The sequence below is a fragment of the Mustelus asterias genome, chromosome 22, assembly GCF_964213995.1.
Source record: "Mustelus asterias chromosome 22, sMusAst1.hap1.1, whole genome shotgun sequence".
In the NCBI taxonomy this organism is placed as follows: Eukaryota; Metazoa; Chordata; class Chondrichthyes; order Carcharhiniformes; family Triakidae; genus Mustelus; species Mustelus asterias.
The window spans coordinates 60,326,041-60,339,396 of NC_135822.1; the positions used below are offsets into that span (position 1 = coordinate 60,326,041).

Here is a 13,356-nt window from a genome sequence, read left to right on the forward strand (position 1 = left end):
TTAGCACTGCCAGGCTATTGAAAGGTAGCAAACTTGGTCAAGGGGAGCAAATTCAAACTTTGTTTCAATGTGAGTATTTATTTGTTTATTGTGAGTCCCTATTTATGACATAAATACAAGCACTTCACCCCATTCAATACATTTGGACAGTGAATAAGACATTGAGATGGTAGTAGGACATCTCCCACCATAACTTTTGGATTTTGGCATTTAAATGTGCATGGATGTTCGCTGCAAATTGCTGTCCAGTAGTTAACAGTAAGAGTTGTTAGCCAGGCCATTATTTTTGCAGCAAAACTCAACCTATTGCGTCGTTCTTCTGTCGGAAGAACAATGCTCTTAGAGTTGCAAAGTAACATTGTAAATAGTGAGATCTACATTTTTTTTCTCTCAAGGTCATTTGATAGAACAGTTTAAAATTATAACCATTACGTTGAAATACCATTTTGAGAAGAACAACTCCTCAAGTAAATCCCAGCTCATCAGCCCGATCACCAACTCAAAACGTTCAACATACCCCGAAATGATGGAGTCCTGCCTCAGAATTGCTGCTTTGTTAAAATAAGATCCTGACTTAACATTCCAGCGACTCCCCTTGGCAATGAGGAAATTACAATGACAGACTTTCCCCTTCACTGTGGACACTAATGTTTAAGTGACCAAAATACTCACTTGCTGAAGTCAAACAGAAGCTTTTCAAAGATGAGGATTGGACCTGTGCTACTCAGGATGGTGAGAGGTTGTCCACCAAATAAACAGAACACAGTGCCCGTGAACGCTGTGCCCAGAAAACTTTCAATTACACCCTGTTTGTGAAAGACAAAACAGTCTGTTAGACTGAAGTAGGAGTCATTAGGCTGCAATTGAATTCAATGTAACGGAGGATTATCAACTCGTTGCCAATGCTGAAACTAATCTGGCTCAACACACTTCATCACGTAGTGTGACGTCTGGTTATGTTATTGTCGCTGCTGTTCATGTTGTACAAAGTAAACGGGAATGATACATTCATCCACAAGGTCACCTGATAGATTTAGTTGAGGAAACCATTTGGCCCGTGCTAATCACCCTTCCAGATCCAGCCTCCAGCCATCCCGACAACATACATTTATTTTCACAATAATCCTGGCTTTTACTATCAACTCTTGCCTGACCCGGAATTCTATTTCACTTGGTGCTAACTCTTTGAGCGTGACCTTACCGGCCGTTTATGCCACGCTTCCGCTGCAGAGAGGTCGGAGAATTTGGCACCCAGACAATTCTCCGTTCATTGCAGCGGAATGGGAAAATCCTGCTGGCATGAACGGTCATAAAATTCCGCCCTTTGCCTGATGATCTACTTCCTGATACTGTCTGAAATGTATTTTTCACTAATTTGAGCTTGCTCCCCGTGTCCAACTGGCATGATTCCTTCTGGAATAATGCTTTATTTAACGTTGTCAACATTATTTATCACCTGGGGTGGCACGGTGGCACAGTGGTTAGCACTGCTGCCTCACTGCGCCAGGGACCCGGGTTCAATTCCCGGCTTGGGTCACTGGCTGTGTGGAGTCTGTACATTCTCCCCGTGTCTGCGTGGGTTTCCTTCGGGTGCTCCGGTTTCCTCCCACAGTCCAAAGCTGTGTGGGTTAGGTGGATTGGCCATGCTAAATTGCCACTTAGTATCAGGGGGACTAGCTAGGGTAAATGCATGGGGATGGGGCCTGGGTGGGATTGTTGGTGCAGACTCGATGGGCCAAATGGCCTCTGTCTGCACTGTAGATTCTATGATTCTATGAATTGCTTGTCACCCAGTATCGCTTGCAGTTGGTTCCTTTGGAGGGGACAATAATAACCCAATTCTGTTGACAACCAGGACCAGTCTCATGAGTCCTCTCTGCAATACCTCAAGGCTAGGTCGGAGCAAAGAATTGCACAATGTAAGCATCATCTCGACTGACTTGGACTGCGCTGTTTTGGCTAAATACCTGGATGTTCTGTTTGTTTTTTGGATTGTAGCTTCAGATCAAGTAATGTTAAGCACTACTAAAACACCTGGCTATTTCCACTTTGTTCAGGGCCTTCTGCTGCACCATAGAATCTGATAACACAGGACGATCACCGTGGGTGTAGACTCCTTGAAAAGAGTTATCCAATTAGTCCCACTGTGACTGTTCTTTTCCCCGAACCACGCATAGGTTTCATTTTCAAGCTTATATCTAATTTTCTTCTGACACTTGCTATTGAATCTGCTTCCACCATCCTTTCAGGTACGACATTCCAGATCACTGCACTCACTCATGGGACATAAGCATTAGTGGCAAGGCCAGCATCTGTTGCTCATCCCTCATTACCGTTGCGAAGGCTCCTTAACTCTGATAGCCATTTCTTTTTCAATGTGAAACGCACTCTTGTCACTGCCCATAGATAAACGCAAAAAACTCTGCGGATGCTGGAAATTGGAAATACAAACAGGAAATGATGGAAAAACTCGCAGATCTGGTACTATCTGTGCGGAGAGACACAGAGTTAACATTTCGAGTACGCGCGACTCTTCCTCAGGGTTTAAAGTTAATTTTTAAAGTTTATTTATTAGTGTCACAAGTCGGCAACAGATGCTGGCCTTGCCACTAATGCTTATGTCCCATGAGTGAGTGCAGTGATCTGGAATGTCGTACCTGAAAGGATGGTGGAAGCAGATTCAATAGCAAGTGTCAGAAGAAAATTAGATATAAGCTTGAAAATGAAACCTATGCGTGGTTCGGGGAAAAGAACACTACAATGAAGTTACTGGGAAAATCCGCTAGTTGCCACACTCATGTTGCCTGTTCGGGTACATTGAGGGAGAATTTAGCATGGCCAATGCACCTAACCAGCACATTTTTAATGTTAATGTTTATTTATTAGTCACAAGTAAGGCTTACATTGACACTGCAATGAAGTTACTGTGAAATTCCACTAGTCACCACACTCTGCTGCCTGTTTGGGTAAATGCATCTAATCAGCACGTCTTCCAGACTGTGGGAGGAAACCGGAGCACCCGGAGGAAACCCACGCAGACATGGAGAGAACGTGCAAACTCTGCACAGATAGTGACTCAAGTCGGGGATTGAACCCGGATCCCCGGCGCTGTGAGGCAGCAGTGCTAACCACTGTGCCACGAGAAGCTGGAGCTTCTTCGTGCCTGAGATGAGTCATATGGACTCGAAACGTTAGCTCTTGTTTCGCTCTGTATAGATGCTGCAGAGTTTTTTTTCCAGCGTTTTCTGTTTTTATTTCCTTGCCGCTGCACAGTCTGTTTGTCAGTCTGTAGACTCCCGTGCATCAAAATGATCAAATTCTGCTTGATGGTAAGTCCTTGGAATGTTTTGGAGGCACAGTCCAAGACTGAATGCAGCTTGTGCATTGATGTCCTGAGATCCTGAATGAATATAGTAGTGACTCCAGCTACACCACCCAGTTAAAAAACTGCTGGCATTGATGTAAGCTACTCACAGCGCACATATTTGCATATGAGTGTTCTGGCTGTTATAGGGACCACTCCACATAACCTTTTTAAAGTCTCCAAGTCAGTGAGTTGAAGTGGAAAGCAAATTAAAGCTTTCCTTCTTCTGCATTTCAATCTCTTGTAGCTAGTGTGTCAGGGAACAGATGAACACAGCACCAGCTGGTTACCGTGGCAGCTGGTGGCACATGCTCAGAGTGCATTAAAAATGATAGATCTTGGCCACACAAGCCTCCACAATACTTGCAAAATAGCAGGCGGCGGTAAGACGGATCCCAAATTGTCAACTAGATTTCAGAGCAATATCCCTTCCACCTCTCTCTGACAAGCAGACAAGCAGTCCAAAGATGTGCGGGTTAGGTTGATTGGCCAGGTTAAAAAAATTGCCCCTTAGAGTCCTGGGATGCGTAGGTTAGAGGGATTAGCGGATAAAATATGTGGGGGTAGGGCCTGGGTGGGATTGTGGTCGGTGCAGACTCGATGGGCCGAATGGCCTCCTTCTGCACTGTATGATTCTAATCAGGAATGATCCGAAAATAGCCGTGCACAGACACTGCTGAGCAAGAAAGAAAGTTTATTTATTAGTGTCACATGTAGGCTTACATTAACACTGCAATGAACTTACTGTGAAAATACCCTAGTCGCCACACTCCGGCGCCTGTTCGGGTACACTGAGGGAGAATTTAGCACCTAACCAGCACGTCTTTCGGACTGTGGTAGGAAACCGGAGCACCCAGAGGAATCCCACGCAGAGAGGGGGGGAATGTGCAAACTCCACACAGACAATGACCCAAACCAGGAATCGAACACAGGTCCCTGGCAGCAGTGCTAACCACTGTGCCACCGTGTCATGGAGATGTGTCACCAAAGTAAGTGATACTCTTCACCGAGGCTATGCCCTCATTGAGTGGCAGCAAATGCTGATGGTGGCACAGTGGGTCAGTGGTATGGGCGGTATGGTGGCACAGTGGTTAGCACTGCTGACTCACAGCACAAGGATCCGGGTTCAATTCCCGGCTTGGGTCACTGTCTGTGCGGAGTCTGCATGTTCTCCCCCCCCCACCGTCTGCGTGGGTGTCCTCCAGTTACTCCGGTTTCCTCCCACAGTCCGGAAGACGTGCTGGTTAGGGTGCATTGGCTGTGCTAAATTCTCCCTCAGTGTAGCCGAACAGGCGCTGGAATGTGGCGACTCGGGGAGTTTCACAGTAACTTCATTGCAGTGTTAATGTAAGCCTACTTGTGACACTAATAAATAAACTTAAATGTTTTCTCTTTTAGTTAGCAATGGTCTTCATTTAATGATAAACCAAAAAAAAAACAATGGCCGGAATTTTAGCGCCCCTCTGCGGGAATCGGAGCGGGCGAGGGCCGGACAATGGGAAGGTCCATTGGCCATGCTAAATTGACCCTCGTGTGTCAGGCAATTAGCAGGATTAATGTGTGGGGTGACGGGAATAGGGGCCTAGGTGGATTGTGGTCGATGGGCCGAATGGCCTCCTTCTGCTCTGTTGGATTCTATGAGTCTATGATCTTGGGTGGGATTTAACGGTTTTGGGACGAGCAAGGCTGTAAAATCCCGCCCAATGTTTTCACCTCAATTACAAGAGTTTCTAGAGATCAGATGAACTTAATGAACAGCTTAGCTTCAGGGAAGACCATCCACACTCTTGTTCTATGACTGAACCATCTTTTGGGCCTCTAAGTTGCTCACCTCACTCGATTAGTTAGTGTGTGTTTGGGCAAGTCAGGACACAAGGTTTGAAGTGACAGCATGATGTAGTTATCACCTGATAATTGTCTGTCGCATCCCCCAGCAGTCCTCCAAAGGTGATGGCATTCGTGATGCAGCCCAGGTAGATGAAGAGGATGGTGGAGACAGACTGAATGTGGAACGCCTCATAGAAATCACTCAGCATCCAGGGTAGCTTCCTTTTGATATCCAACACCAACCCTCCGCAAAACCTGCAGTCGGTGAGAAACACTTCAGTTCAGGGCAGCCGTTTATTCAGAAAAAACTGGAGGCATCTTAGTCTACATACCAAAGTATCTGCAGTCTAAATTGGGACCTCCAACTTTTTACTCTGTCATCTTTGTTGACACCAACCCCACCCCCTCCCCCCACCCCCCCACAATCTCTCTCTGCTCAGGTTTTAAATGGATTATTACAAACCCCTCCACTGTGTATGGATTTTATATATTAAACACAGTCTGAGGATTCAGGGTAGACCATTTAGGACGGAGGTGAGGAGACATTTCTTCACCCAAAGAGTGGTGAGCCTGTGGAATTCATTACTACAGGAAGTAGTTGATGCCAAAACATTGAATGTATTCAAAAGGCGCCTAGATATAGCATTTGGGGTGAATGGGCTCAAAGGTTATGGGGAGAAAGCAGGATTAGGCTATTGAGTTGGACGATTAGCCATGATCGTGATGAAGGGTGGAGCAGGCTCGAAGGGACGAATGGCTTCCTCCTCCTCCTATCTTCTATGTCTATTCTATGTTTATGTCTAAACAGATCTCGATGTGGAGTTGCCGGTATTGGACTGGGGTAGGCACAGTAAGTAGTCTCATGAAAGCTTGTGCCACCAAATAAACCTGTTGGACTTTAACCTTGTGTTGTGAGACTACTTACTAAACAGATCTCATGTTACTCCATGATATAATAAAGAGGACTTTGTACCAGTATCTTGATGTATAAGGCTGTCTTGGTTCAAACCAAGAGGAGATGGTTGTATTGTCACTGCTAATCCAGAGACACAGGGTAATGACAGATGGTGGAATTTGAATTCAATTAAAAGTCTACTAACGACCATGAAACCATTGTCGATTGTTATAAAAACCCATCTGGTTCACTAGCGTCCTTTAGGGAAGGAAATCTGCCATCCTTACCTGGTCTGGCCTACATGTGACTCCAGAGCCACAGCAATGTGGTTGGCTCTCAACTGCCCTCTGAAATGGCCGAGCGAGCCACTCGGTTGTATCAAATCATGAGAAAAATTGGGCAGGGAATGGAACTGGACAGCTCACTGGAAATGACAATGGAAAACCCAGCCTTCTCGCCCCGACAAAGTCTTCCTTACTAACACCTAGTCCCAAAACTATCTGATTCCAATGTGGGATCATCGACCAGTTGCTGATGCTGGACAGTGTTGTTGGGGTTGTGCCACAGGTCCCACCCCAGGTCCACAGAACTCCCCGGCTCTGGCAGGTTGGTCCAGATTAGTCACCTTGAGATGAAGCATTTTCTGGGTGGCTGGGTATATCTTCTACCAGTGGCAGATCTGGAATTTTGTGCACTCTTTCTAGCAATCGTGCTGTGCTAGCTTCACGACGGATTCCTGGTGGCCCAATGTTGCTGAGCACAGGTAACCAAATTGGGTTTGTTGACTGGACTCAAGGCTGGGCATCCATAAGGAAATTTGGCATGTCCGCTACGACTCTCACCAACTTTTACAGATGCACCATAGAAAGCATTCTTTCCGGATGTATCACAGCTTGGTATGGCCTGCTCTGTCCAAGACCACAAGGAACTACGAAAGGTCGTGAATATAGCCCAATCCATCACTCAAACCAGCCTCCCATCCATTGACTCTGTCCGCACTTCCTGTTGCCTCAGCAAAGCAGCCAACATAATTAAGGACCCCACGCACCCCGGACATTCTCTCTTCCACCTTCTTCCGTCGGGAAAAAGATACAAAAATCTGAGGTCATGTACCAACTGACTCAAGAACAGCTTCTTCCCTGCTGCCATCAGACTTTTGAATGGACCTACCTTGCGTTAAGTTGATCTTTCTCTACACCCTAGCTATGACTGTAACACTACATTCTGCACCCTCTTGTTTCCTTCTCTATGTACGGTATGCTCTGTCTGTATAGCACAAAGAAACAATACTTTTCACCGTGTGCTAATACATCTGACAATAATAAATCAAATCAAAATGAGGCACTGTGGGCCATCAGCTGTAGCAGAATTGTACTCAATCATCATCTGTAACCTGATGGCTTAGCATATCCTCGACTCTACCATTCCCTCCAAGCCAGGGGATCAACTCTGGTTCAATGGAGAGTGCAAGAGGAATGCCAAGACCAACATTAGCATACCTCGGAATGAGGTGTCAACCTGGTGAAGATACAATGCAGGACTAACTGCATGCCAAACGGCAAAAGCAGCAAGTGATGGACATAGCTAAATGATCCCACAACCAACAGATCGGTTCTAAACTCTGCCGTCCTGCCACAGCAGCCACGAATGGTGGTGGACAATTAAAAGCTCGCTGAAAGACGAGTCTCCACAAATATTCCCATCCTCAATGATGGAGGAACCCAGCACATCAGTGCAAAAGATAAGACTGAAGCATTTGCAACAATCAGCGGCCTCGTCTGGAGGTCCCCAGCATCAGAGATGCCAGTCTTCAGCCTATTCGATGTATTCCATGTGATATCAAGAAACGACTGAAGGCACTGGATACTGAAAAGGCAATGGGCCCTGACAATATTCCAACAATGGTACTGAAGACTTGTGCTCCAGAACCTGCCGCAGCCCCTAGTTAATCTGTTCCAGTCCAGCTACAACACTAGTATCTAGCTGGCAAATCCAACTGGCCAATAGCCGCCCCATCAGCCTATTCTCGATCATCAGTGGAGTGATGGAAGGTTTAATGAATGGTGCTATCAAATGGCACTTGAACAAAGAGCAAAGAACAAAGAAAATTACAGCACAGGAACAGGCCTTTCGGCCCTCCAAGCCTGCACCGACCATGCTGCTCAACTTAGCTAAAACCCCTAAAAGAACAAAGAAAATTACAGCACTTGCTTCACAATAACCTGCTCAGTGACACCCAGTTTGGGTTCTGCCAGGTTAACTCAGCTCCTGACCTCATTACAGACTTGGTTCGAACATGGCCATAAGAGCCTAATGTTCGAAGTGAGGTGAGAGTGGCTGCCTTTGACATCAAGGCAGCATTTGACCGAGGGTAGTGTCAAGGAGCCCTAGCAGAACTGGAGTCAATGGGAATCAGGGGGCAAACTCTCCCCCTGGTTGGAGTCATACCTGGTACATTGGAAGATAGTTGTGGTTGTCGGAGGCTAATCATCTCAGCTCCAGGACTCACTGCAGTAGTTCCTCAGGGTAGTGTCCTAGGCCCAACCATCTTCAGCTGCTTCATCAATGACCTTCCCTCCGTCAAAAGGTCAGAAGCGTTCGCCGATGATTGCATAATGCTCAGCACCATTCGCAACTCTTCAGATACTGATTCAGTCCATGTCCAAAACAATCCATCACACAATACATTATCGATTATAGGTCTCTCAGCAATAGGGAAACCGTGGAAACCATGCTATTCATAGCACATATTGATCTCACTCTCTCACAGTACAGAAAGCAGATATTAACTGGAAATTTGTCCTGATTATCCTTTATCACAAGATTTTTATGAATCTCAGAAGCAGTCCATATCTTAATGCAGCCAGACCTGGACAATATTCAGGCTTGGGATGACAAGTGGCAAGTAACATTTAAGCCACGCAAGTGCCAGGCAATGACCATCTCCAACAAGAAAGAATCTAACCATTGCCCCTTGACATTCAATGGCATCACCATTGCTGAATTCCCCACTATCAACATCCTGAGATGCTATATATTTAAAAGGATTGCAAGTTGCTTTAAGAGCTGATTACATGATTTGATGTAATCATGATTAGGGTATTTGCAGAGGCTTCTGTTTTACTTTCAGTTTTATATTCTGTAGTGCAGAGAACATCTCTTTCAATAAAACCTGTTGTGTGTTGGCTTGAATCCGCATGTGCAAACCATGTTCCTTTCTTTCTGCTGAAACCCACAATGCCTGTCATTGTCAGAACATTACATGGGGAATTACATCTTAACCAGAAATTACACTGGACTAGCCATATCAATACTGTGGCTACAAGAGCAGGCCAGAGGCTGGGAATTCACCTCCTTGCTCCCCAAAGCCTGTCCACCATCTACAATGCACAACGATTGTAATGGAATACTCTCCACTTGCCTGGATGAGTGTAGCTCCAACAACATTCAAGAACCATCTAGGACAAAGCAGCCCCGCTTGATTGGCACCCCATCCACAAACATCCACTCCCTCCACCACCCACACACAGTAGCAGCAATGTGTTCCATCTACAAGATGCACCGCAGCAACTCACCAAGGCTCCTTAGACGGCACCTACCAAATCCATGACCGCTACCACCAGACAAAGGGAGCAGACACATGGGAACACCACGACCTGCAAGTTCCCTCCAAGCCACACACCACCTTGACTTGGAAATATATTACTGTTCCTTCACTGTTGCTCGGTCAAAATCCTGGATCTCCCTTCCTGTGAAACCACTGTGATTGCTACACCATATGGACTGCAGCTTTTCAAGACAGCAGCTCACCATCACCTTCTCAAGGGTAATTAGAGATGGGCAATTAATGTTGGTCATTAATGGTCAATTAATGCCCACATCCCACAAATGAATTTTTAAAAATGCACACAATTTGAACTTTTGAACACAGTAGTATTCTTTCTTACTTTATAAGTTGCTTATCAGGATTGGTGGGCAGAAGGGAAATTGGGATTAGGGAGGAGTGGTGGGTGGGAGTTGGCTGGATGGGGAATAGTGGGCAATACTGCGGCGAGTAACTCACCTCCTGACTTCTCAAAGCCTGTCCATCTACAAGGCACATGTCAAGAGTCTGATGGAATACTCCCCACTTGCCTGGATGGGTGCAGCTCTAATAACACTCAAGAAGCTCGACACCATCCAGGACAAAGCAGCCCCGCTTGATTGGCACCACATCCACAAACATTCACTCCCTCCACCACTGACGCTCAGTAGCAGCAGTGTGTACTATCCACAAATGCACTGCAGCAACTCACCAAAAATCCTTAGACAGCACCTTCCAAACCCACGACCACTTCCATCTAGAAGGACAAGGGCAGCAGATACATGGGAACACCACCACCTGCAAGTTCCCCTCCAAGCCACTCACCATCCTGACTTGGAAATATATCGCCATTCCTTCACAGTCGCTGAGTCAAAATCCAGGAATTCCCTCCCTAACGGCATTGTGGGCCAACCCACAGCACATGGACTGCAGCGATTCAAGATGGCGGCTCACCACCACCTTCTCAAGGGCAACTAGGGATGGGCAATAAATGCTGGCCAGCCAGCAATGCCCATGTCCCATGAATGAATAAAACAAATTCACCCTCCTGCCTACTGCTCCTGACCCAATCCCACTCCCATCCACCATAAGCCTCTGACGTGTTTTCCTATAATTTTTCTAATGATGGGTTTTTTAATGCGTTCGGTAATGATGGTGACACTTGCTCATTATGACTAACATTTCACCTCGTCCTAAAGGATTCTCACGCCCATAGTGGTGGATCCCCTTGGGCCCTTCATTAATGCAACACATTGTCTCTAATGGCTACTACAGTGCAACTTCTCCAAATGGAACATGTACCTTCCTGTCCACATCAACTCTTCCCCAAGTTCATGTGGTGCTGGCATATCATCGTCATCACTTCCTCCTCCACCTCCTGCGGAACCATTCATCTGTCCTGCCTCACTCAGTGAGTAAACAGACTTCCTGTTGTCAAGATATGGATGTGGGGAAAGTGAGAGAGTGAGAGAGAAAGAGAGGGAGAGATGGTTAGTCCTCTATTGTCTTGATCTCTGTTCAAAGGTTTAAATTTAAGTTTTAAGCTTATTTATTAGTGTCACAAGTAGGCGTACATTAACACCGCAATGAAGTTACTGTGAAAATCCCCTAGTTGCCACACTCCGACGCCTGTTCGGGTACACTGAGGGACAATTTAGCATGGCCAATGCACCTAACCAGCATGTCTTTCGGACTGTGGGAGGAAACCGGAGCACCCGGAGGAAACCCACACAGACACAGGGAGAATGTGCAGACTCCACACAGGCAGTCGCCCAAGTCGGGAATCGAACCCGGGTCCCTGGCGCTGTGAGGCAGCAGCGCTAACCTCTGAGCCACCGTGAAGGTAATCAAACCATGGGTAGAAGAACTGATTTGTTCTCGCTCAAAGTCAGCTAGAGAATGTCCTGCATTTTTGCTCTCCGCTTGATTGTTGACAGATTATCCGGGGATGGGAAGTGCACACCATTACCTCAATGAAGAAGCCCTGCGTATTGGCAGGAGTCAAAGAATTCTTACCTTTTCTCAGCTGGTGTTACTTTCTTGGGAGGCTCTATCCTGATCTTAGGATCCCATTCTCCAGGGGGCAGGACAATAACTTCATCAAGGAATTCGTCAATACCTGCAATCAAGTCATCTCTGTCTCTGGCCTTGTAAGCCACATCACTGAACAGCTGGATCCCAGTAAAACAAAGACAGAATGTAAATGCCAGGCACACGCAGTAAATTAATAACCTTAATAATTGGTATCACAACAGCGAGGTGTATCCACAAATGCTACTGGGGCGTACAGTATAAAAACCAGCAAGTCATGTTGCTATTGTGTAGAACTTTAGTTCGGCCACATTTGGAATATTGCGTACAGTTCTGGTCACCATACTACCAGAAGGATGTGAAGGCTTTGGAGAGGGTATAGCAAAGGTTTACCAGGATGTTACCTGGTTTGGAGGGTATTAGCTATGAGGAAAGAGTGGAAAAACTTGGATTGTTTTCACATCGGAGGCTGAAGGGCGACCTGATAGAATTTACAAAATTATGAGAGACATGAATAGAATGGATAGTCGGAATCTTTTTTCCAGGATAGAAGTATCAATTACTAGGGGACATAGGTTTAAGGTAAAAAGGGGGAAAGTTTAAAGGAGATGCGAGAGGCCAACGTTTTACATAGAGGGTGGTAAGTGCCTGGAATGCACTGTCAGAGGAAGTGGTAGAAGAGGATACAATCGCAGCATCTTGACAGACACATGAATAAACAGGAAATAGAGGGATACGGACTGCGTAGAGGCAGAACGTCTTTAGTTAGAAAGGCGTCAAGCTGATGGGCCGAAGGGCCTGTTGCTGTGCTGTACTGTTCTTTGTTCTCTTTGTTTTTTGAGAACAAGATCCCCAGCTTGTGGTGCAGACCCAATCTTTACTTCCTCCTCTCTCAGATCAAATTTGTTCTGACTAAAATTACATGAGAGGAAATCAGCACTAAAGAGAAACCCTTTTGTAAGAGAAACTCTTTAGTGCTGGGTGTAAAGGAATGTGACCAAATATTAGCAAGGGCACAAGAAACAAGAATACCAGCAGAAAGAAGCACAATAGTAAATCATAGAATTGTAGAATCCCTGCAGTGCAGAAGGAGGCCATTCGGCCCATCGGGTCTGCACCCCCCGACCACAATCCCACCCAGGCCCTATTCCCGTAACCACACATATTTACCTTGCCAATACCCCTGACACCAAGGGGCAATTTAGCATGGCCAATCAACCTAACCTGCACATCTTTGGAGTGTGGGAGGAAACTGGGGCACCCGGAGGAAACCCACGCAGACATGGGGAGAATGTGCAAACTCCACACAGACAGTGACCCGAGGCCGGATTTGAACCCGGGTCCCTGGCGCTGTGAGGCGGCAGTGCTAACCACCGTGCCACCCCGGTGCAGAAATGGCCTTAATCTATGGAAGAAAGCTTTATTCAGGCCCTTTAAATCTACTGGGTAACTAGAATCATGATTCTGCTGATGTAAATGTCTGGAGATCATTTTCCATTCATACCTCAATCTATGATCACACAAGCTCTACTTTTGCTAAGAGATTTTAATTTGATAACTCACATCATCTACCATCAGTGTTGCCATAGCTCTTCCAATCTCGCTGTAAGATTTACCTTTCCCTTGAGGACCCAAAAGAATAAAAATAAACCTGTT

General features: G+C 46.1%; 1 protein-coding gene across 1 annotated transcript in view; it reads right to left on the bottom strand.

Annotated features, from left to right (window-relative positions):
• The window catches only part of LOC144509710 (electrogenic sodium bicarbonate cotransporter 4-like), a 107,425-nt gene that overhangs the window by 45,156 nt on the left and 48,913 nt on the right, over window positions 1-13,356 (bottom strand). The window contains exons 10-14 of the mRNA XM_078238491.1: window positions 13,264-13,351; window positions 11,686-11,840; window positions 10,972-11,097; window positions 5,272-5,446; window positions 673-806 (exon numbers count right to left, since the gene is read on the bottom strand). Of these exons, the coding sequence (XP_078094617.1) occupies window positions 673-806; window positions 5,272-5,446; window positions 10,972-11,097; window positions 11,686-11,840; window positions 13,264-13,351 (678 nt within the window). The remainder of the gene's footprint in view (window positions 1-672; window positions 807-5,271; window positions 5,447-10,971; window positions 11,098-11,685; window positions 11,841-13,263; window positions 13,352-13,356) is intronic.